The following is a 27,315-nucleotide window of genomic DNA, read 5'->3' on the forward strand; positions in this document are numbered from 1 at the left end:
GTTGAATAGAAAGGATAATTCGAGATGAACACTTCATCACAGAAATATCAGTTAAAGTCACTGTCACCCATGTCAATCATATCATACACAAATCGAAATTTTTCAAAATAAAATTTTAGCTAACAAAAAGATAACTAAACCAAATTTATATCTGTGTAACGACAAATTGGTTTAAAGCTGACAACTGTATAAGTATAGCGGAGGGTTGATTTAGAGCGAGTACAAGAAAATTGAGAGTACAAACATGTATACTCCCACCACATTGTACAAGTTCCAGTCATAAGTCACGAACATGAATGAAATTCAGTGGTTGCAGCTGGTTGCTGTGTGTAATATTAATCTCTTTGACTATTTTAGCTCAAATATTGCTGTTGGTTTTCTTATTTGAACTGTTTACATTTTGTTTACCTATTCCTTTTGAATGTTTTTGAAAGTCGTACGGTGACAAATAGTTTTTACATCCTCGTCCTGGGCGAACTAGTAGATAGGTGGATAGGTTCTCATTGGAACTCATACCACATTTCTATATTTCTATATTTTTATAAGATTTCAGTGTTATATTTAATCGCATGTGTAACATGAACCCAACGAGAAGACTACTATATCAATTATTTGTGTTTGGCGTATAATACATTTGCATACATCATTAGATTAAAAACAAATCTGTAAAAAATGTAAATATAAAAAAGTATAGCTTTGTCGTTAACAATAATCCATCATAGAAAATAAAAATATTTTAGTTAAAGCTCTGTTGTCGGTCAGAGGCCTAAGAGGTCTACAAACTCATTATAGATTGAAATTTTGTATATGCACCATTTGCACGTGACAGGAATGTTCTACTTCAAAAGTTATTGAGTAGGATTGTCAGATACATTCGGCGTCCTCCAACAGAAAAAAAGTGATCGCCACGATCACCAGAATAAGGATAAAAGTAGCATTAAACACCAATTAATCATCAATCACTCATCAAGGGTCATCAAAGAAAATAAATTATTATAATATTTACCTCTGTTGTCATTATCATTCCGCATAGAAAACTGGTAAAGCAGACGACAATTACAAACTTTACTCTACGACTGCGTAACCATTGAAAATTGTCTGTACATGCAGCTATTGCAACTTCACAAAATGCAAACTACAATTAAAATCATAATAAGGTCTTTCAACTTTTCCGTGGAAAGGTCTATTGGATTTCTTCTGATTATCATTTTTTTTTCTGCCACCTAATTATTTTCCTTCGCTGTTATTTTGTTTCGCAAGATGACGCTTAGATTTTTGGAATATGATATTGTAAAGTTAATACGCCTTTGAAACCAACTCTGCTTAACCGAATACTTTCCGATATAAGAATTATCTCCCGAAAACTGTTTTTCTTGTTTTCTCTAAGGCTTCGTAACCGTATAAGAAACTGACAAATTTATTTTTCCAAATTGCTCGTTATATCCTCAGGATGTTCTGTTTTATTTTGACCGAAGCGTTACGAAGACTCCATATGAAAGTTTTTCACCCCTTTATGTTCGATCCTATAAGAATATGCACATCTAACTGAAAAACCGTAAGAAATAGAGACCTAGGGTCTTTTGAAATGAAATAATTGGTCCAAAAAATGAAAATAAGGTCAAGGTCAAGGGTCAAGGTCATATTCTAAATTTAGGATTTTGGCTAATTTAAACCTTTTTTGTAAACTATCTAACATATCGACAAATTATCTTTATTAAATTGTTAGTTATAACATGTCGAAAACTTTTAATTTGGGTTGATAGGGTACGTAGACAAGAAATTGGAGTTTTTGACGATATTATATCTAGAATCATGCGTGAGTTGAAGTTACTTATCAACCATACATTTTTAAGACCTAGGGTCTTTTGATTTGAAGTACTTTGTCAAGGTCAAAGTTTAATTAGACGTTCTAGATTTTGACCTTTGCTTCAAATCTATTTCTAAACACCACATGCCATATGACTCTGTGCTTTAAGTTACAAACCAAATGACTTTTTAAAAAACAAACCGAAAGAAGCTCATTTTAGATCTAATCCATTCAAAAGTATATAGAAACCATATATTTTTGGAATCAGCTAAGAATTACCTTTTATTTGGCCCAGGAAATTACATTTAAAACCGAATTCTGATATTTTCATATTAAAATAAATCATTAGAAATGGGAAGACCTTCAATTGTTCTCTGAACAATTGGTTTTTAATATTGTGTTTAAGTCTATTCAATAGCATAACCGCTGCAGAAAATAAGAGAGAATATCATAGGATGAAAGCACGTGAAATTGCTTGTAAAATTAGGCAAAATTCATTGGTTTTAAAATGTATATTTTCGAACTTCGAAATTGTTTCAAAAAATCCCATAACATTGAAGCGTTATATTTTGTGAATGTATGATTTTCCTTTTTCCAAACACAAATGATATAAATATTGCATTGTCGTTTGGTAGGGTATTCATTGACGATTTCAATATGGCTGTTTTTCTCAGAGTTTAATATTTTTGTATTATGTTAAAGAATGACTACTATTTTCACTGCAATACTTTGCTAATTTCTAATATTATCAATATCCTTTTGGTGAGAAACACAGCCATATTGAAATAGATATAGTACTCGTTTGTAACAATATTACTTAACAACTAAAATAGCAATTAAAAAAAAACACTTAATGAACTTTAAAATAATATTGATGGTGTCAGAATTAAACAAATCATATTTTTAGTATCATATTGACTGTAAAAAAATATTCATATCATTAGACAAATAATATTAAGTTAGAACAGAAGTACGATTATTCATACCTGTCTGTTTCACAATGTCTCATAGTTACTGTCCATTCACTACACACAAAATATATTAATATTAATATTGCATTGTTGGTTGATATGCTATTCATTGACGATTCAAACCTGTTCCGTTCATTTACTCTTTTTTCATATCATTACACACTTTGTTATTATTATTATATTTTCTTTTCAATTTTCCAATATAATACACACAAGTGTAATAGCAAAATATAATATACAAATCTATTGACATTATCACATACGTATATCTTGCAAGTAGAATTTTTTTATATATATATAATTATTAGGCACAGAGTAAAGCAGTGTGAACACCAGAGAGGGAAATAGAGAAAGAAAAGAGTGAGACAGAATAGAGTGGTGTGTTTTCAATACAATTCATCGAGACATTGAATTTAACTTCAGTATAGTAGATACAGCATTTTGATATATAACATGTATACTACTACACTTGTTGTCTTAATATAATATTTTAGAAATAAATCCTTTCATACCTGGCTGTCTAAACCGACAGAAAGCAGCATCACAAAAAATAAAGCCGACCATACATTTTTTCCTAGCAGTTGGGCCAAAGCTTCAGGATATACTATAAATCCCAGTCCTGGTCCTACATGTAGAAAAAAGATAATGAAGAATATTGCCTTTACGTACATTTTCTAATTTACAGGAGTCGATTTCACCAAACAACTTATGACTTTGATCACAAGTCCTGGACAATTCAGTATACCTACTTATAATTCCGTTCATTAAATATTCCGATAGATGCCCAGTAGGTCAATGTTATGTTAGAAAACAGTACTTTATAGAAAACATTTGTGAATTCGAATATTTCTTTTACTTTTAATTTAGGAGACACCCAAAATAATTAACCTTTGGACGTGTATGATCATTTTTTTACAAAGATTTAAGACCGTTGGTTTCCCCGTTATTTAATGGTTTTACACAAGTTAAATTTTGGGGCTCTCTATAACTTGATGTTCGGTGTGAGTCAAGGCTCGGTATGGAAGACTTTACCTTGATCTATAATGGTTTACTTTTATAAATTGTGACCTGAATGGAGAGATGTCTCATTGGCACTCATACCACATCTTCCTATATATTATCTAAAAATGCATTGAGAACTAATAAGGTGTACGAAATTATGAGTAAATGTATATACATTTGTTGTACAATGAAAACAGTAGTGACCAATTTCCATTAAATCTTAAGCTTCATTTTGATTGTAAATGACTCATTTAGCCTCATTTATTTTTTTGTAACCCTGTCGTGAAAAGTTGTCATTTTTAATGTTATGATTAACATTGCCATTAAAGCGGGAGGTTTGGAATGCCACAAAACTAGGTTCCAGCCAACAATTTTTCATAAAATGCCCTGTACCAAGTCAGGAAAATGGACATTGTTAGAGTATAGTTCGTTTCTGTGTGTTTTACGTTTTGGTGTTTTGTGCCTGTTGTGTCGTAGTTCTCTTATATTTGATACGTTCCCTCAGTTTTAGTTTGTAACCCGGATTTGTTTTTTCTCTATCGATGCATGAATTTCAAACAGCGGTATACTACTGTTGCCTTTATTTAACTTGTCTGTGACAACTTCCAATTTCATTTTAAAACTGTTTGGTGAAATATTCATAATTGTTGATTGGTGTGTGGAGCAATCTTGTTTCAAAATGAAAATAATGCTAAAAACATGTATATTCCCCAATCTAATTTCTAGATTATTTTCATCAGGAACGCTGTAAACCGAAGACATGAAAGTCATTGACGTGTAAGACCAAGAAAAACGTTGAGAGCTAAATATATGACAAATATGACAAATAACGATCTAACAATAATTGCTTAATCTGTTCAAGATCAAAAGAGAGGTGAACGATACCAAAGGGACGTTCAAACTAACTGAAGATATTTTATCGTATGTTTTTATATGTTGTGATGTTATGCTATTGTTTCAGAAAAAGGGAGAAGGTTTGGGCCCATTAAAACGTTTAATCCCGCTGCAAATGTTTGCACCTGTCCTAAGTCAGGAATCTGATGTACAGTAGTTGTCGTTTGTTTATGTAATATATACGTGTTTCTCGTTTCTCGTTTTGTTTATATAGATTAGACCGTTGGTTTTCCCGTTTGAATGGTTTTACACTAGTTATTTTGGGGCCCTTTATAGCTTGTTGTTCGGTGTGAGCCAAGGCTCCGTGTTGAAGGCCGTACTTTAACCTATAATGGTTTAATTTTTGAATTGTTGTTTGGATGGAGAGTTGTCTCATTGGCACTCACACCACATCTTCCTATATCTATTTACAATGTCATTGCATCAATATAATAACCGAAAGACAACCAAAATTACACAAAACGCAACATAGATATTTGAAGACTGAGCAACACGAACCCCACCAAAAATAAGGGCTCATAATAATTTGCTAATGTATCAATTTCATTAAGGTTGTTATAAATCATGTAATTACTGAAGCACTGAAATAACTAGTGATACACATATAAGTGATTTGGAATGTGTTGTTTTGGACTTGATATTTGGTTTTGCTTAGAGTGTAACCTGGGGTTTTGAATATAGTGGAAGATTATTTTTTTTTTATTCTAAATCTCTTGAAACATAATTGTTTCAAAAGGAAATTAAATAAATATATATTTTTAACTAATAACTCTGTTGACTTAAAAAAAAAAGTGATTTTGTTCTTGTCTGGCATTGAATCCCCCTTTTTTCATCCCTTCCAACACACTAAAAAACACACATGAATGGTCAGTTCTTTTAATTGTTTTTAAATGAATTCAAGAAGCTATCATATGATACCATTGTAATAGATAATTCATTTGTTGAAGACGTTGAGCTCATGTTTTCAAGTTGAAATAATGAATGGAATATATAGCTTAATCTGAATCCTACATAGATCAACAATTGGGGCTTGAAAGTAGGTTTCTGTTGAGAGAACTTAACCTTTACGGCAACATTTTCTTTTCTATGAAGGTATATCGAGGCATAACCTGCGTCACACATTCAATTTGTCCTACCAACAACATTGTTTTTGTTTCCCTGTACTGTACTGTACTGAACTCATATTCAACACGGCCAGTCATGCCACTAGTTGAGAGAAAATCTTATGTCAGTAGCTATATATCATCTAACAATCCTCTTTACTTAAAATCATTGTAATAAAGCATGAATAACGCGTTTTTCTTTAGGTAGAGTACAACTGCTGACCCTCTGAAGTGCCATTACAAACAGACACATATCAACACCAACTTTATGATAAATACTCTTATGATACCTGATGTTACAATTTTGTCAAGCGGAAGGGAAAAACGTGCAGACATAAATCCTAAAACTGTGAAAATAATTAACCCTGCATAAACGCTGGTTCCTTCTCCAATAAACGACAGAATAATGGAATCGCTGCAATGATAAAGATAAGATGACATGTTTAGAAATTAATTTGCATGTTCTGCAGACAAAACAAATATAGAATCTTTATCTATAATTTCAACATATTTGTTTTTTAAGTAAGAATAAAAACCGAAGAAGAGATATAGATCGTAATTTAATGAATGCAATATATGTTGCAGCTTTGAGCATTCAAATGTCAATTAATTACATTTCAAAGGAATAACCTTTGAATATTCAAATAAAATATAAACACAAACATACCGCAAACAGTTGTTATTAAATTTATTAAAACTAGCCATTGTAAACAACGGACCCCAAGTCGCACCAAGAGAATAAAAAACTTGAATAGATGCTTCCATCCATACCTGAAAAAGAAAAAGGTCAATCATTATGTTTTTATAATGTTTTATTTTCTCTTAATAATGTCCTGTACCAAGTCAGGAAAATGGCTTTTGTTATCTTAAAGTTCGTTTCTGTGTGTGTTGCAATTTAGTGTTTCTGTTGTGTCGTTGTTCTCATCTTATATTTGATATGTTTCCCACAGTTTGATTTTGTAAACCGGATTTGTTTTTTCTCAATCGATTTATGAATTTCGAACAGCGGTATACTTCTGATACCTTTATTTATTCATCACATAAATCGTATCAAATGGGTTTTTGAAATCAAAAGAAAGAGTGTCTAATTTATCTGAGTTCGTGTATGCGACATAAGATGGATTTTTTCATAATAGGTTGAAATGTCAATTTCATGATCAATCGTTTCGTTTCATCAATTCAGCTAAAATGTGTTTATTTATTTTATGTTAAACAGTGAATAATTTATATTTGAATGTATCATAGTACAAATAAAATCGTAAATACCTGCAATTCAAGCAATTTGCTAAAATCTGGTTTAAAATATAATATCACTCCATCGATAGCTCCATCTAGGGTCAATCCTTTGACGAGAACGATAGTTAGAAGAATATATGGTAGAGTGGCGGTAACGTAAACAACCTAAAACAAAAACCGAAATGTAACTTGAAACAGGATCTGTGGACCAGGATATGCTAACCCTAATTCTTGAACACCATACATTCGGTGGGATTCGTGTGGCATAGTCTTTGCTTTTTTATGTTGTGTTTGGATAAGTGTTTTTGTATTTTCGTCGTTTTTTCTGTTTCGTTTTTCAACATGGCATTGTCACTGATATGTTCGACTCATGAGTTTCAATTCCAAGTGGCATAATTTTTTCACTATCATGCATGGAGCATTTGTATGTAATATACAAGCATATTAACAAATTGTCAGTTTATTTATTAAAACTTAATCGCATCTGGTAGAGAAATACTACACATCTATGTTAAAGTATTGGTTTTTTTTCAAATTGGAACAAACAGTCTTTTTTTATGTGAAATATGATAATTTTTTATCGTTTTAAGGTGGTACCTAACACTACAGGGAGATAACTCTGTAAAGTCAGCTAAACGTTTTAATTACGTTGTGTTGTAAAAGAAATATTAAGCTCCTCAATGATCAAAACTGGTGTTTGTCAATCTGCTATATAACCAGTGTATTTTTTCTGACAAAACGGTTGGTTAAAAATTTTTGAAATTTTTATATTTTTGTTAAAGGGTCAAAGTAAATACTTTGTCAAAATTTTATGAAAATTAAACGAGCCAAATTAATTTTCGTGAAAGTGTTGGGTACCACCTTAATTACCGTTCTGGAATGGAATAGATTGGCTCTAGTCCTTATTCATACATTAAGTGATATACGGATGAAAACATTAACGACTACAATAAGACAAACTTTATATTTCAAATGCTGCGTAAAAGAATTGTTTGGTTTACCGAATAAAATACCATGATTAGTTCCGGTATGATTTAAAAAGAAAGTTTTGCCTCTGCTCGAGGTCGTCTCTGCGATGACAATGACAACAATTAAGTACCGGTATCACCTATATGGTAACAATATTTGGTATTAACTATAAACGTACATTGAAGACCTGTTGGTGACATTCTGCTGTTGTTTTTGTATGGTCAGGTTGTTGTCTCTTTGATACATTCCCCATTTCCATTCTCAATTTTATTAATCTCTTGATTTCACTGAGCAGGACTCGTGTTTTCAAAGTTTAAGATCAATTGATTTTTGACACAGTCTTCCAATTCCCGACTTATATTTTAGACCATTCAACAACACAAGCAAATAATAATCCATCCTTGAAACGAGGTATTTTAATTACAATTAATCAGCCACGAGCCATAGTTATGACATTGTGATATATTTATTTGGTAACTATTAATTTGCATGTATATAGCCTCCGTCAAATCACAGAACCGACAATTCTGTAGTTATAAAAATAGCTCAAATTATACTAAATTTGGTCTTGCCTTTCCAATAGATTTGACGCCTTTACTTAAACACACACAGATGAGTAACCATGCCCCAAACAAACACAATGCCAATCGCCAGTTTAGGTCTCCAATATCGTGTATTCCAGAAGTCATCTGAAGAAGGTTATACCTGAAACATATTCATACATTCCTGCTGTTGTTTTTTCTATGGTAGGTTTGTTGTCTCTTTGATACATTTCCCATTTCCAATCTCAATTTTATTATCAGAAATATTTCATATATAACCATTCTTAATCCAAATTTATGAAAGTAATATCATTTTGTTTACTCATATATATATTTATATCATACATAACATTCAATATTGCTTGTTATATTTATATTAGTTCCAGAAATTACTATCATCTAAGTATTCAATGATTTGGTACTGCCATGACTTATAACTCACCTGTCAATAAATTTAGAATTCTAAGGAACTTAGGTTCCAATTCCCTAATACAAAGTGGACCTTTGATAGATTTGGTGATTATTTTAGTAATGAAACTGTACACGGGTTTCGGTACTAATTCATCTTTGGCATACATCCTTGGCTTTCAAACTTTTGTTTTAAGCATTTCCAGTGAAAGTTAATCAAGAAAGCGTTTGGACGCATACACTTTATAAAATATTATTTTCAGTCCTGTTAGAGGGGATATATAGATTCTAACACTGCAACTAGTATATTGCGATATTTCTCTACTCGAGACAGTTAAATTTTATTATTTAAAGCGCGAGGCTTGCCGAGCCCTTTAAATAATAAAATTTAACTGTCGAGAGTGGAGAAATATCGTAATACACGAGATATAGTGTCGGAATCTGTTTCTCTAATGCTTTTTATCGTTCTTTTTCAAGGATTTTCAGAAAATTGTGCTCTTTATATGCGACGTCATCAGGCAAGGTCGCCTTTTTCATGACGTCACAATAGGAAAATTGAGAAGAAAACAAAACATTTTGACGTCATAATCAAATTTCGGCTAATCATTTGCCGATTACAGATTTTTCACTAGTGAGGAGAAATATTTTTCTCACACCGGTCAGGAAATGTGAAAAAAGCACAAAAAATAGAGAAATGATAGTTTTTCATTTTTAACTCTTCAATTTTGATGAATCTGAAGTAGAACAAAATACAAAACTAATTTGATAATTTAAAAGATAGACAGACAAAACAAAGTCAAAAGCAACGGTACCATTCAACTCATCAATCGAAAACAAATTGACAATACCACAGCAAACGAAAAAGGACATAAAGACAAACAACAGTTCACAAAACACAACATAGAAAACTAATGACTGAGCAACACAAACCCCGCAAAACAGTGGTATTGTTTGGTGCTACAAAAGGGTTGGCCGATCCTGCTCCACAGATGGCAGTCGTCGTGTTGCTTATGCAATAATCAAGCTAGTCACAACGTGTAACATATTTTAAAAACTCCCCTTTAAACCTGATTTAGAAGGAATTGACACGGCTTCCTCTTACCAACAGCAATTTAACTGCTCTTACAGGATGATCCTTAATGCTGAAATCGATGAATTAACAACAAACATACAGCATCAGATCAATCTACAACCATTATAAACCCAAAGAGCGCACTAAGATCCATGCATAAAACTACTTTCGGTATGCAGACACAGTCGATTGTCAATTACGAATGCGCAGTCTATGGAAGAAGCGATTCGATAAAAAGTTTTCTTATATCAACGAGCGATATTGTCTTTTATCTACGAGTTGCAATGTTAGCATTTGTACGAAGAAAGGCAGATTTCTGGGCATAAAGTGATGACTGTTTTCTTAAAACAGGGTGACATTTATCACGACATATGTCTGGTATATAATTTCCATGAATTATTTTATGTACTAACATGCAAGGTGCATTTAAACGAATAAAATTGAATTGTTAAATAAATGAAACATAAATGCACGATTTATCATTTGTAGATGTACACATTCTATAAATATCAGGTAGCAAATTCAGTGGAATGCATTTGGGATTAATTCAGTTGTTTTCTACGCCAAAATCACCTATAAGTTAAAGATACTGCTATATTTTTAAATATCAATGCGATATTTGTCTTATATCATAGCGATGATTTTTTAATATAAAAAAATTATGAACGCGATACTTTTCTAATATAACTGCTATAGTTTTTTAATATAACATGAATACGATGACACGTCACAATGTATGTCAAGAAAACTGCAAACATAATTCAAAAACTTAGATCATGACCCGTTTAATGTTTTATGATTAATATCACTAAAATATCGTAACTGTAACAAAATAAACGCTTGCATGAACTTATCATTTCGAAAATGTTGCTTGACTCTATTGATAGTTGGAAGTGTTAACAACCTGTATAGTCTATTGTTTTCAATCACATGGTTTAACCGACTAATTCTTTTTGAAGTGATGCAATGGCGGAATTTAAATGCGGTTACAAATAGTCTACCCAGTCGGAAACCAGGTTGAAATAGAACAAAAGAATCGAAGCTCTTTGTTAGAGAAGGCGATAAATATTTACTGTATTGTTTACTATAGTGACAAAAATTTTAAAAGTTAATAGAAACATACAAAATAGCAATTTTCTTCTCAATAACGAGATGTTTTATTTTAAAAACACCATTTGCATAAGTTTTCGATTTATCTATTACATAGTTAAGCAGAACAATGAGAAATCAAGACGACGACAAGGGTATCTTTTAAATTGGATGAGGAAAATGCATATTCTCCGATTTCTTTGACAAAATTACCACGGACGGAAACATATCAATCTATTAGTTCAGTGATTTTCGAGTCTGCCCTTCCATTATGTGACTGAAGAAAAACTTCCAAGAAATGAGTAATAATTGTATCGAAAAGAGAAAATCGAGTGCACATTTTTATGTTAAGGCGTGTTTGAGTTGAGTATTTTGTCTTGATATCGTACAAAGTAAGAATATTTCATACATCGTCTCGCTTCAGATTCTATCATTTTTATATATCAACTAGAACACACCCGCGAAATCGAGGGCATTCATCAGAGCGTAGTCTAAAGTATGTAAAGTGTTGTTGGAAGAATTTTGTAAAATATTAAATGACTGGAGAATTTCAGCAAAAGTATCATAAGTCATAGGTTATTGGGGACAGGAACATGCTTTTTTTTTATCGCTCCTCCTTTATTTCCAATATTCCCATTTTTTGGTTTTCTATCAATTTCAATATGAACATACATTTAGTATGTTATGAACATTTAAGTAAGGAGCCTGTAATTCAGTGGTTGTTGTTTGTTTATGTGTTACATATTTTTTGTTATGTTAATTTTTTTGTACATAAATAAGGCCGCTAGTTTTCTGGTTTGAATTGTTTTACATGGTCAGTTCGGGGCTTTTTAAAGCTGAGTCTACGGTATGAGCTTTGCTCGCTGTTGAAGGTCGTACGGTAACTTATAATTGTTAATATCTGTGTCATATTGGTCTCTTGTGGAGAGTTGTCTCAACTTGGCAATCATACCACATCTTCTTTTTTTTGTAATCAATGAATTTTGTAACAGATTTAATGACTGGAGAATTTCAGAAAAGGTATCAGAAGATCATATGAATATTTTTAGCGCTTATCTGTATATTATGAACATTCATTACTATATAAATATAGTGTATTTACTTTCAATTCTAAGTTCACTAATCGATCCATAGTGGTCATTGCTATAGTATACAGACCCTCTCTATTTAATCAACTCTGTGATTGCCGTGGATAGTAAACTTGAAAATGATAGCGGATAGAATTCTGAAAATACACTTGATTCTTTGTATATGTATGTTCAAAGTATACAGAAAAACGCAAACCGGAAGTCTAATCTGACTTAAAATTTCGTCCAATGACGGGACAATATCCGGATGCCTTTTTTCACGTTTTTCTTCAAAAATAACTCAATCTGAATAATCAGATGAATGGAAGACACATGGCACTATGCACTGTACCTATAGGACACAGAGGCGTGTTGATCAATTAATTGTGGAAAGAAGAGAAGAGACACCTAAAATGAGGTCTTCTCATTTAATACTATAGAAGACAAAGGTTGACTTTATAACACAAAAAAATCAGAGTACTAAAAGATGAAATATATGGGTCAAGTGAAATACCTATCTAATGAGTCACAAAAACAGAGAAGGTGTGTTCGAATAGCTATGTTTTTACTGAAAGTACTTGACGACAGTATATCAACTAGCTAATGAGCATCAGTTTATAATCTTGTCTGCATTTATTCGACACAAAACTAATGTCTGATCGGTCGTCAGGTGGAATTTTCGAAAGTTCATAAAAATTAAAAAAAAATCTAATTATATATTTCGTGGAAGGGCAGCCTAGATTTTTTTAGTGTATGAAGACTATAAACCCTAGTGATCACACACAAAAAAATAGAATTTTTCAAAGATATGCATTTTCATCATCCAACTTGAAACATAAAAAGGTGTAGTATGATTGCCAATGAGACAACTATCCACAAAATACCAAAATGACACAAACATTAACAACTATAGGTCACCGTACGGCCTTCAGCAATGAGCAAAGCCCATACCGCATAGTCAGCTATATCCTTTTATAAAGGAACAAAAACATAACTAGTGTTAAACCATTCAAACAGGAGAACCAACGGTCTGATTTGTATACAAAGAAGATTTAAAAGTACAGGTCAAATTTTGTCGTATCAATCTGAACGAGGACAGTATGAATCTTCTTTGTCACAAGTTAGTTTATTTGTTATTAATAAAGAAAGTCTAAGACTCTTCTATGCGTGCGTTGTGAGCATATCGGATATTTATTATTTCAGTGCGTTCATTATAAATTTTGCTCAATGTTATATTTGTGAACAATCATTTTGATACTTAGCTTTTTGATTACGACATTGTTTACTTAACCCTTATTTGATTAGCTTTGCTCCCAAAACTAATTGAGAAATTTAAAAGATGTTACCAAAAACCATTTAAATTAAGCAATGGTCTTCAAACGCTTTTTTACATACAATACTACTAAGAAGTTAAAATCACAAAAATACTAAACTCCGAGGAAAATTTTAAATATAAAGTCCCTTATCAAATAGTAAAATTAAATGATAAAACACACAAAAAGAATGGATAACAACTGTCATATTTCTGACTCGTTACTGGCATTTTCACATTTTTAAAATGGTGGATTGAACCTGGTTTCATAGCGCTTAACCTCTCACGTGTATGACAATCTCATCAAACTCTGTCATATTTACAACGATGCGTTTTCAAAATAGACATAATAGGTGAAATTGTCAAAATATTGGTACAGCAGTATATTTTTGATACTAATAAGTACTAATATTGATATAAAAAAACACCGCTATGATATTTTAAAAGTATCGCATTGATATAAGACAAAATAGCATTTGTCTATTTATGTATATAAGAAAAACACAGCACTTCAAATTTTACACGGACATAAACTTTAGCTTCTAAATAATTTCTGAATGTATATTTAGACTCAATTGTTGTTTATATTTGAACAATAAGTTTTAAAGTCAGTATTTTCTTAATTTTTCGTTGCCAAAAACAACATTTTCCGCATGGAATGTCTGCATATTAACAATTGATATTAGACAATATCGCTCGTTGATATAAGAAAAGTATTTATCGATACGCTTCTTCCATAGACTGATGCGGAATACAATAGGTTAATTTTCGTTACATAGTCATGTTCGAAATTAAAACGACAGTAACCCTCATGCAATCCGGAAAGGAACAGAACAGTAGAAATAAGTCGCCCATATGACTTCCAAAGAAGAAATCACAAATGCATCTTATAAGTTATTATTTTTCTCCTCTTACTACTCCTTAAACAATTATCTACTAACGAGCAGCACGATATGTGCAAAGAAGGCTAACCACTAAGGGAAAAAATCGCATTTAGCCAAAAGCAGTAAAAAGTTATACCAACTAGATGAAATTGTAAGAAGTGTACTAAATGCGTAACTTAATATGATATTATCTTTATTCAGCCTGTATGTAATGAGCGTAGATTGGAACATTATATTGTAGATATGGACACTCCAGGGCAAAACTCTAGTCTCGATCTAAGTTTTAAGAAAACGTTACGAATTTATAAAAAAAGACGTCAAGTTAAAAATATGAATAAATCATTGTCCGAAGCAATAAAGATAATGAATTTAGTCAGGGAAAGCATTTCCCGAACCTATAAAGCTAATGAATTTAGCCAGAGAAACATTGGTTAAAACCGAAACTAAATTTGCATGTAGCAGATAAAGGTATGAATTTTTAATTTGGGTTGTGATATGTAATATAAAGGACTTTTGTATTAAACTTACTGCCAAAATTCCTCTTCAGCAGTCATCAACTTTGAAGTATCATTTTTCCACGTGTATTCATTTGAAGTGGTTCTGTTATCGACATCTATGTTGAGCAATTTAATCGTAACATTGTGATTTTGAGTGGTAAAGTTTCTTCCTTGATTGAGAACACTACGATCAGTTACGCATTGTTGACTATTCCAAGTATTATCGCATGTCGTCCAAGGCAGAGGACTAATGAAAGAATTGGCAATGTAGTAAATAGTCCATGCAAGGACTGTGTTAAAGTAAACGCTGCAAATAACATTGGTTATTACCATACCAATGCCAACACCTGAAATTAACTAACAAATTTGAGTTGGTTTCTTAAAATTTTACTTTTTGTAATGTGGTAACAAATCGTAAAATTTATGTTTTTGTATTCAAATGAAACTCAATGATGTTTATCAAGATAATGTTTGGATGTAATGTTGCTCATTAGTCTAAAAGATTTTTTTAGTAATATACTAAACATGCTAAAAGTCTACCAATATATCTGAGTGGGAAATTTGATCGATTTTTTGGGGTGAAAAATAGCAAAACTGTTAAAAATAGTGAAAAACTTGGAAAAGCTCGTTAAACATATATTTTAGAAGATAATCATTCCAAAACAAAAGTTTTACAACAGTTCATACAGTGTTGATGAAATGACAACATGAAAAAAAGTTTTTAGTTTATAAAGATGAAATTGTAGGTGAAAACATCATATTTTTGTTTACAAAAACTTATAGGAAATATATAAAAAGTGGTAATAGAAGTTCATTTGATATTTTGAAAAAGACACAAAACAATGTTTCAATTATTTCAGAACTTTACAGCAATTCTTAATCGGGTGAATGATGATTTAAAATATAGCAAAAACATTCAAAAATCGTTAAAAACTGAAAATTTTAACTGATTTCTAATTATCCCATAAACGAAAACCGCAAATCCTAATATAAAGATAACCAGATCAAACAAGACTCATTGTAAAACTGATATGAAAAAATACTGGTATCTATTCATCAATAACGTCATATTCAGCAATAGGAACATTATTAAAACAATTCAAACCACGACATTCACCGCACCTTACCTACAACTGAAGACATATTTTTTCTACAAACACATCATTTGGTGTTGCAGTTTTGCTGACAGTTGTATCTAATACTGTTAAGACGATTAACAGGTGAAGGAGGCAGTTTCATCAATATAGACAAAGTATTCTACGTTTGATTTCCGAACCATAAAAAAAATCTATGTCAACTTCTTCTGACATCCATTTTGGGCACTAATATTACACTCTGAGACTATGAAATTGTCCTGAATCTGATGTTGGTATAGTAATTTTTTAACCTAAAAAGATGTGTTTCCAGTAATTACTCTGTATGTGATGACTGTTGGGACCGAAGACCTCAAAGAGGAAGTCCTCCAAATAAACACGTGAGCACTTCTTCTCCTTTGATGATACATGCTTTAATAAACCAATGAGACAACTATCCGTAAAAGACCAAAATTACACAAACATTTACAACTACCGTACGGCCTTCAACAATGAGCAAAGCCCATACTGCATAGTCAGCTATAAGAGGCCCCGGAAGTTTGTTTTTAATCCAGGTCCTTTGCCTATTTCAAAAAGCCTAGATGTTGAATCAAAACCTGTTATAGAATGTAAAAAAGGCAACAATCCCCAAAAATTCTTCCCAAGAAATCTCTTAGTCTTGTATTTTCCATATTTTCCTTTTTTTGGTTTATTGCCATTTTATCAGATTTTAAAACAACCCTTTTGTAATGATGATTAAAATGATAAATAAGTAACACTTATAAACTCGTATAGCTGTTAGCACAATAAAAAGATCAGCATTACTATTTATATTCTTACATCTTATGTCAGTATCCTTAAGCTTGTCACAAAGCATGTTGATAAGAGCTTGTTTGTTATGACTGTTAACATAAAGTTCTATGGATGATAAATTTCACTTTCTTTATTCATTCTACATTCTTAGCAGGACAAACCGTTTTTGGAGTGGTCTTTCTACACATCTGACTATAGAACAGATACTGATGAGAAGAGAAGTCTGCATCTTGGTATTACCAAGGCAGAGGAATGGGCGAATCCCAACTAGCACAAAGTTACTGTCTATGCCAGCTTGTGCAGACTATTACAGTGCATGTAAGATCTCACTGGTGTTATACTAGTGATCAGCACAAAAAAAACTACTCGTGCAAGGAAGGAGCAAGACAGGGTATACAGTCTTGTATTTCTTGAGTACCTTAGTGAAGACATCCTTTTACTAATGATGTTTTAGTTATAAATGGAACAGGTGTTGAGGCAGAGCGGAAAGTATTAGAAATGAAACGTTAAAATTGATAAAAGGCAAAAAAGTTTTGAGTTATAAATCCAATTGTCAATCAAATAAATTAAATTGTCAGCAGAACCTAAGACCTAGTCAACCGACTACAACGAAAGGCATGTAAGACAAGTTAACTGATGCGATATGGGTATGTGGAAGTGATTAGATACATGATATGAGGGTTTTCAGCATTTCCTTGATGGTGGATGGCTATTGTAACAACTTCCTTGGACACATTGGGATTCATTTGGAGACATTACACAAATGTATATTGATCATGTAGTCAGAAAGTACAATCACCCTGTCATGTGTTTTGATAGTTTTCAAAAACTTTCTTCAATTAAAGATGTGCTAGTGAACACATTTGGGTAAAATAAAATGCATCATTTCGCCGAACATCAAATTTGCCTCTTCTATGACTTGCAAGATTAAAAAGAATCTGTTCACGTCAAAAAGTCATAACAAACCATCTCTTATTAACATGCTTTGTGATAAGCTTAAGGTTAATGACATTAGATGTAAGAATGCAACTGGTGATGCGTATCTTCTTATTGCGCAAAAATCTATAGATTGTGCAGTGTCTTTAGAAGTTGCAGTAAGTGGTGAAGATAAAGGTTATTTTTAAATCTGATTAAATGTCTATTAACTAAAAAAAATAGATATGGAAAAAACAACAGAATAAAAGTTGTTGCCCTTTTTTTTGCTTTCTATAACAGGTTGTGACTCATCATCTAGGCTTTTTTTAATAGGCAAATGATTGATGCATTAAAAAACCTAAACCAAGAATATCTGAAAAGGCAAGTTAAGTTTCCCTGAATAACGGTTAAGTAAAGCAGGTATCATCAATGCAGGAGAAGAAGTGCTCAAGTGTTTATATAGACTTCTCAATGGAGTCTTATGACTCAACATTTTCCGCTGAAAAAATTTACTATTCCAACATCAGATTCAGGACAATTTAAGTCTCAGAGAGTGTGATATCAGTGCCTAAAATGGATGCCTGAAGAAGTTGACATAGATTCTACAGACTATGGTTTTGAAATCAAATGTAGAAAACTTTGACCAATTTTGTTTGAACATCCTCCTGCACCTGATAAACTTCTTAACAGTATTAGATACAATTGTCAGCAAATCTGCAACACCGCGATTAATGCCGTGGTTTGAATTGTCTTAATTCTGTTCCCATGGCTTAATCTGACTTTACGGAAAGATATTTGTTGTATACAGAAAACTATGAAAAATTCTTTAAAAAAAAATGTTTCATGTATTTTGTCATTTACTTTTTGACCATCATCCGTTTTGATTTAAAATCATAACGATGCGACCGAACACGGAATGGTATGGCGACAAAATCCGCAAAGCAAAGGTCGAGCGTCGGAAAGCTGAGAGAACTATGCGGAAAACAAAGCTCGATGTTCACAAGTTGATATACAAAGAATTATGTGTCACATCAAATAAAATACTGATACAAAGTAAAACTGATTACTATTCAAACAAAATTTCGGATATTGGAAATGATCAAAAAAAACTTTTCAAATTAACCAACGGACTTTTGGGAAATAGTAATGACGTCATCCTTCCATCACATCAAAGCGAGTTTGAACTGTCAAATCGTTTCGGACATTTTTTTCTTGAGAAAATCGAAAACATCAGGACAAGTTTACTTTCGGCGAATAATTCTATCGACGATATTGACCCTCTACGAGCAGATATACGTTTTGAAGGCAACAGTCTCACCGACTTCCACCCTGCGTCAATTGATGAAGTGTCGAAAATTATTCTAAAAGCGTCAAGTAAATCTTGTGAACTCGACCCAATCCCGACTACGCTTTTGAAAACTAGTGTAAACAGCATTGCCAGCAATATTACGATGATCATAAACAAGTCATTATCAACTTCTACTGTACCAGTATCGTATAAAGAGGCTATTGTGCGACCTCTGTTGAAGAAACCCGGTTTAGATAAAGACACAATGAAAAACTATCGCCCGGTTTCGAACCTTCCTTTCGAATCTAAAGTTCTCGAAAAAGTTGTTGAAAGTCGTCTAGAAGAGCATCTATTGTCAAACACTCTTCATGACCCTGCTCAATCTGCCTATCGTGCGGGACACTCAACCGAAACAACGTTACTTCGAGTTCACCATGACATTGCAAGTGCGCTAGACAAAAACTGTTGTGCCGTTTTATTGATGCTCGACCTTTCAGCGGCGTTTGATGTGATTGACCTTAACATTATCGAAGCTAGATTAGAATATGCTTTTGGAATCTCAGGTTCTGCTTTGAAATGGTTACTCTCTTACCTCCGAGATAGGACACAGCGTATAGCAGTAGGCTCGGCCCACTCCAACGAATTTCGTCTTAATTGCGGTGTGCCGCAGGGCTCCGTGCTTGGCCCAAAGCTATATACTATATTTTCGAAGCCGATCGGCGAAATCTGTAGACGTCACAACATGTCTTATCAATGCTACGCCGATGATACGCAGATCTATTTAGTTTTCGAACCTCTTGATAACTGGAAAAACACATCGAATCGAATTGAGGACTGTTTGGCCGATATAAGTTCCTGGATGTGTGAAAACATGCTTAAACTGAACGAGGACAAAACAGAACTGATGCTATTTGCTCCGAAAAACCGAGTGAAAGATTTGAAGGATTGCAATCTCACCTTTAAAGGAAACATCATTACAAGTTCTGAGTGTATTAAAAATCTGGGTGTTCATTTTGATAAGACTCTGTCAATGCACCAACAAGTCAGTTCAGTTTCGAGATCATGTTTTTATCAAATACGAAATATAGGCCGCATACGTCCGTACATCAACGAGGATGCATGTAAAAATCTGGTCAATTCGTTAATTATTTCTAGATTGGATTATGGCAACGCTTTACTTTATGGACTACCAGCTTACATGATTCAGAGACTACAAAGGGTTCAGAACACTGCTGCGCGAGTGGTTACAAGAAAAAAGAAATACGAACACATTACTTCGACACTTGAGTCTCTTCACTGGCTGCCTGTGCAATACAGGGTGCAATACAAAATATTATTATATGTATTCAAGTCCGTGAAACATGAAGCGCCATTATATCTTAGTGAACTTGTAAATTTATACAGGCCATCAAGATCATTACGGTCTGAAAACAACTTAACACTCGTAACTCCTATTGTGCGAACCAAAACCTACGGCAATAGAAGATTTGATCAAGCTGCGGCCATCCTTTGGAATGCATTACCAAAAGAACTTCAAAATGCAAAGTCGGTGCCTGTATTCAAAAAGAACTTAAAAACTCACTTTTTTCGACAAGCATTTTTAATCCCTTAAATTCGTTTCTGTGATACATTGTGCCATAGACGTAAGCCTGCTTTTGATTTATCGAACCTTTCTTTTAACTGGAGATATGTTTCATTCATAATATGTACATTGTATGTTTTAGTAGCACACATATGTTTTCATTTCAGTAATTATATTTTTACGTGGTAATATTCCTTTTTCATCTTTTGAATACGTTTTCAAATTTTTAACTTATATTTGATAATTTTTAATAGCAATCTTATTTTAGACTTTTTTGGCTATTTTATTTTACCAACTTTATTCAGTATAATTTTATTTTGATTCATTGATATATATATTCCACTTTTTTTGTAAAATTTCCACATTATTAATCCTTTTATCTAGAAAAGTTTTTAACACTTAAATATTTATTTTGTGTGTTCATGTTTTATATTTTTATCACTGTCTGTGTGTATATTTCGTTTAACATGTGATGTAAAGCGCTTTGAGTAATATTGTTTTAGATTTAGCGCTATAGAAAAATTGTAATAATAATAAATAATAATAATAATAATAATTTAGAAGACTTTTTACCTCTTATTATGCATGTTATGCATAATCAACACAACTTTGATTTTCGCTCAAAATATCCTGTTGGGTAAAATAGAATGAATTTAAGCATTGCCCTTTATTCATATTAAAAATATCAGTTGATAATATGTACATTGTATGTTTAATGATTTTCTGAAAAATTATGAATGTTAAAGTTGTTTGCAGTTTTTGCCGATTTTTTGAAAATATTAGCTCTTTTTTTATTTATCGAACCTTTCTTTTAACTGGAGATATGTTTCATTCATAAAATGTACATTGTATGTTTTAGTAGCACACATCTTTAATGATTTTCTGAAAAATTATGAATGTTAAAGTTGTTTGCAGTTTTTGCCGATTTTTTGAAAATATTAGCTCTTTTTTTTTACCCCAAATCAGATACTTTTATATTTGTTTTACAATGAATTTTGTTTGAACTGATTATTATTATACCAAGATTTGCCCTTTTCTATATAAGAATAATTTTAAAACAGTTAGAACTCCAAACGGGTGTTCTTCCATTTTTAAACGGATTTTGGATGATTTCCTATATTTTACCCAAAATCATCTTTTACTCAATAAAAAATTGTTAAGTTCTGAAATAATTTAAACAAAGGTTTGCGACTTTTTTGAAATATCAAATGAAGTTCTATTACCATTTTTTATTTTTTTCCTGTAAGCGTTTGTAATCAGCTCACGCTTTGTGGTTCTCAAATTCCAACAAAAATCTGCTGTTTTCACCTTAAATTTCATCTCCATAAACTAAATTTTTTTTTCATAAACACTGTATGAACTGTTGTAAAACTGTTCATTTGAAACGATCATCTTCTAAAATAAAATGTTTAACAAGCTTTTACCAGTTTGTCACTATTTTTGACAAATTTTGCAATTTTTCACCCTTATAAATCATTTTAGACTTTTAGTATGTTACTAAGAAAGCCTTTAAGAATTGAAAATCACCAAAACAAATTCTATTGCAATTTTTTTTTAGTTCAAATGCTATTTTGACTAGACTACATCTTTATATAACGTTTTGATTTTCAACTGATTGACAAAAGTACTATTGACTAGTCTGTAATGACATAAACGCTCGTCTGGCGTGTCAAACTATAAGCCTGGTATCTAAACGCTCGTCTTGCGTGTCAAATTATAAGCCTGGTATCTTTGATAAGCTTTTACATCACTTAATAACTGTTTCACATATGATATCGGATATGTTCCTAATGCAGTAACTATAACCCCTTCCCTTTCATGAATGAGACCTACCGAATTCGACTATTTACCGGATTTGTTTTAACATGAGCAATACGATTGGTGCAACATGTGGAGCAGGATCCGCTTACCCTTCCTGAGCACATAAGATAACCCAACTTTTTGGTGGGGTTCATGTTGCTAAATCTTTAGTTTTATATGTTATGTCATGTGTACCATTGTTTGTTTGTTTATTTTTTTTTTCATTTTGAGCCCTAACATTTTCGATTTATGAGTTTGACTGTCCCTCTGGTGACTTTCGTCCCTCTTTTATCAATCTCATGTTTAAAATATAAAAAAAAATCTTTTATCAATCTCATGTTTAAAATATAAAAAAAAATATTTGTCATACCTTTAAATATCGGGCATACCTCCCAGACATGCATAAGTCCTTGGCCTGAAAATTGTCCGGCAGCAGTTTCCAAGAAAAACAGAGGAATGCCAAAAAAGAGCAAACATATGAAATACGGTATCAAAAATGCACCTAAAACAAATTTTAAAGAATATTCATTATTACTATCCATCTGATCACACCCGTATTTCAATGTCCCAGCAATAATGATGTTTTAATATTATCAAATCATTTACTGGTTTTGAATCAAAAATTTTGTCGTGATTTTGTCTGTCTTCCTTTGAACTATGATCTATGCGCTGTGAGTTTTGATTTTCCCTTGTGTATCGTCCGTTTTTTCAAATTTATCTCGGTCTCATAAACCTTTAAAAATAAAATGTTTGTGATGTAAGTATCATTTAGGACGTTTTTTTCTCACCGGATGTACTTGTTTTTTTCTCTCTATAAATATCTATTAAATTGCTTGTGTTTTACAACCAATACGGTAGGTGTGAGAAACAAAAACTTTTTGTTATTTGGAAGAAAAAACATAGGAATCCAGATCTACCTACCTAAGTCAAATACTGATTAAAAGTAAAAAAAAAAATACTGAACTCAGAGGAAAATTCAAAACAGTAAGTCCTTAATCAAATGGCAAACTCAAAAGACAAAACACATCAAACGAATGAACAACAACTGTTATCTTCCTGACTTGGAGAGGGGTATTTTTTGTCCAAGTATACTGGTTTGGGCTTTGTATTTTTTTCTTCTGGCCGTTTAGTGTTTTTTTTCTCTCAAGATATATATAATGCGTTTACTGCGATAATATTTCATTTGTAATTCATACGTGCACGTGTCATTTCTAGTTTACATATTATGTTCACTGCTACAAACTCATATCTGTGTATGAAAACTATGACGTTAGTCCTTTTCAAATAATTCATTTTAGTTTATATAAAATCATCATTTTAAGAAAGTGATTTCAGTGTAACCCCATGCCTTTTTCACTTAAAATTAGCAGATTCAAAATATTGATGAAAATTACATTTTTTTTCAACTTACCATTTCAGATTTTTTCAGATTGATTATGAAAAAGAATAGTGCAGTTATAAATTATATACAAACCTCCTCCGTTCCTTAAACAGATATATGGAAAGCGCCACAAGTTTCCCAAACCAACTGTTAAACCAAGCATTGTTAAAAAGTACTCAATTTTCGTCCCCCATTGTCCTCTAGTTGGTTTTTCATCTTCGGTGACTGAAGATATGTTTGAACTGCTCATCTTTTTCAATAATGCTCTGAGCTGAAATATGACATTCATAATAATCAACAATACAACAAAACTAACTTATTCAGGTATGGTTTTGCAGCGACATGCTGATTACTTTAGATGTGTTTTCATATCTCAATCTCTTAAAAAACATTCAACTGAAGATTAACTCGTCATATTAAATATTTTATTCATTTTCATATGAACAAAACAGAATCTGACAAATCTCTCAATATAACTAACGTTTCCACTGTGCAACCAGTTGTTATGAACATATGAACACTATATATATATATATATATATCAAGTAAGTTAGACTGAGACTTGAAAAAGAAACTCATCAAAATACCAGGCTTATAATGTGTACGACAAATTTACGATTCGTCAAAATATTCGAAAAAAGTTTTAGAAAAATCAAATATGATTGAGAATTTTAGAATTAACATGAGTAACGTAACTAAAGACAGAATACAGACATAGGTCGGTTGGTTGTATTATAATTAACATGAGTAACGTAACCAAAGTCAGAATACAGACAAAGGTAGGTTGTTTGTATTAGAATTAACATGGTTAACGTAACCAAAGACAGAATACTGACATAGGTAGGTTGGTAATATTAGAATTCAAATAGTGTCTAACTATAGTTTACCTATAACAGTAGGACTTACTCTTACTTATCCAACAATTGTCAACACTGTTAGAAACTGTAGACATAGAAATAAAATTATAAGTTTACGTCTCATCTCCAATTGGATATATATATATAGAGAGAGAGTGAGAGAGGGAACATGATAAAGTGAAACATCCTATCAATAGCACAAAAATAAACGAAAACAATTTTCAAGGCTGTCTATGATTTGATATTAAAGTAAGATACGCATGATATGTCAACACATGTACTTTTCAAAATAAATATACTTGTTTTTCTTTAATAAAAAAGGCTTTGATACAAAAATAAGAAGATGTGGTATGCTTGCAATGAGACAACTATCCAACAAAGTTCCAATCAATTGAATGAAAGCGCTTTTCGTCGACATAAGACTCGTCAGTGACGCTCAATTCAAAATAGTTATAAAGCCAACCAAGTACAAAGTTGAAGGAAGGTATCTATGAACTGTTCGCGTATGATTTTTGAAGTATGTAATTTATTCTATTGTGTTTTCACGATAGTTGTTAACCGGTTTTGGCGGTAAGTATATAATGAAAGTTTGAACGAGATTTAACTATCGAGGTTTGGGCAGTGACCTTTATCGTACGTTTTTTTTTTTGTATTGAAGTTTAATTTTCATTAAGAATTCGGTTTTGTTTTTTTAATGTATTGAAGTTGTATGTAAAGAATAAATGTGCTTTTTATATATTTTGTAGATGTTTGATTGCTGTCTTTTACCTGTATTGTTCATTGTGTGATGTTTATAAACCGAGATTTGTTTTCATAGATGCATGGTTGCCGTATTCAAAACATGAACTGTTAATGGGGTTTGATACTTGAAATATTGTGATCTGGATCTATAGTTATTAAAATTGAGATGATCAATTTACAATTTACAGATTAACAGTACCTTAATAGGTATATAGTTTTCTATTATGCCTTTATAGTATAAATGTACATATCTGAATGTGCTCAGATATGTATGCTTTACAAAAATCTAGAGAGAAATTTAGCACATAAATACTTTATGTTCGTTTGAACACAGTTGATTTAGAACATAACATTGAATTAGCAATTTTACCTGACCATATCGGGAAATAGGAATTTAGTCGGATCTTAACACGTACTTGTGATTTGGTTTAAACCGGTTTTGCTATAAATATACGGAGAAATGTCGAAATGTTGAGGACTTAATTAAATTCGTATTTCGGTAGGATGGTGCAAGCATACGATTTTTATTGCGTCTTACACTTTGAGAAGCGAATAATAATCTTTAACTACTTTATTCAAATATTGTGTAAAAACATTAATTTTGAGCTTTGAAAGTCAAGTGACTCGATCATTTTCCTGAGGAAGTTTTAAAAAATTGCAAAGAAATATGTTTATAGTGGGTTAGCTTTCATTAGTCTTCACTATCTATAGATTAACAACTTTTGGTTATATTTATAATTTAGAATCATCATTGAAGGTGGAGCACGATTGCGCAGTTAATAAATTCTATTGATGTGCCATTTGTATGCAAGAGTGACATTCCGTTGTATTGTGTGCCAATTCGAAAAAGTTATGCGAGTATTCTCTCCCCTTAACAGGTTCATTATTTTATAATTAAGTAAACGTTTCTGATATAATTTTGAATATTAAAAAAGGTATACATTCAATATATTTCAGTTTTTGTTATTGGTGTATCAAAAACATTGATGTACGAATATAATTTCATAAATTTGAAACGTTTGAAATGATTACAAACCAATTCAAAGAACTGTTCATCATTTTTGAAAAAGGCTATGAACGAAATTTGAAGAAATTATCTTCTCTTGATGAAAGATTGATTGGCAAATGAACCAGCGTTATCTAATGGTAATCACAGAAAGGGACCGGCGAGCAATTTTTAATTGTAGCTTATTCAACATTAAAATAATTTTCCATTATAAACGAATAAAATTGAGAATGGAAATGGGGAATGTGTCAAAGAGACAACAACCCGACCAAAATAAAAAACAACAGCAGAAGGTCACCAACAGGTCTTCAATGTAGCGAGAAATTCCCGCACCCGGAGGCGTCCTTCAGCTGGCCCCTAAACAAATATACTAGTATACTAGTTCAGTGATAATGAACGCCATACTAATTTCCAAATTGTACAAATTGAATGTTACTTTATACAAATATAAGGACTTAGTTAGCTAAATCTACAAATTTTATTAGATATTATGATTTTTTATTGCAATAGATTAATATGCTAATTTAATATCACTACTATTATATCCCTACTTTAACGACACTAAAATATCACTACGGTTGAAAGAATTTATACACCTATTAGGTACGAAAGGTATATGCAACTGTTGAATATAATATACAATTATCAAAAGAATCAAAATACCACCTTTTAATAAACTCCTTCCTTTTAGATTTTATATACAGTATAAATGAAAAATATGTTGAATAAAATTTATTTGATTTATGCATACCATATGATAACAGGTATAATTTGATTATTTTCAATACAACAGACAACTTCAACCATCAACACCGGACTTCTTCCAAATAAACATGCAACCAAGCACTAGCAAAAACGCCATTACTGTAAAATATATTGGCGTGCATGTAACTTACGATCCTAGTTTAGTGGTTGTATATGAGATATGAAAAAGACCTAATTTACAATCTTTACTCATACTTTGCAGGTAAAAATAATATTTTGACATAATAATGTCAATATGATA

The 27,315-nt window shown here is 31.8% G+C and overlaps 1 protein-coding gene across 1 annotated transcript in view; it reads right to left on the bottom strand.

Annotated features, from left to right (window-relative positions):
* The window catches only part of LOC134705952 (sodium- and chloride-dependent glycine transporter 1-like), a 29,158-nt gene extending 5,190 nt beyond the window's left edge, over positions 1-23,968 (bottom strand). Inside the window, exons 1-9 of the mRNA XM_063564664.1 lie at positions 23,799-23,968; positions 22,695-22,826; positions 14,885-15,200; positions 8,555-8,687; positions 7,044-7,178; positions 6,445-6,548; positions 6,068-6,192; positions 3,291-3,403; positions 1,007-1,135 (exon numbers count right to left, since the gene is read on the bottom strand). Coding sequence (XP_063420734.1) covers positions 1,007-1,135; positions 3,291-3,403; positions 6,068-6,192; positions 6,445-6,548; positions 7,044-7,178; positions 8,555-8,687; positions 14,885-15,200; positions 22,695-22,826; positions 23,799-23,955 — 1,344 coding nt within the window. The 5' untranslated portion in view covers positions 23,956-23,968. The remainder of the gene's footprint in view (positions 1-1,006; positions 1,136-3,290; positions 3,404-6,067; positions 6,193-6,444; positions 6,549-7,043; positions 7,179-8,554; positions 8,688-14,884; positions 15,201-22,694; positions 22,827-23,798) is intronic.
* Positions 23,969-27,315: the final 3,347 nt, after the last annotated feature.

This window comes from Mytilus trossulus, chromosome 2, assembly GCF_036588685.1.
Source record: "Mytilus trossulus isolate FHL-02 chromosome 2, PNRI_Mtr1.1.1.hap1, whole genome shotgun sequence".
Taxonomy (NCBI): Eukaryota; Metazoa; Mollusca; class Bivalvia; order Mytilida; family Mytilidae; genus Mytilus; species Mytilus trossulus.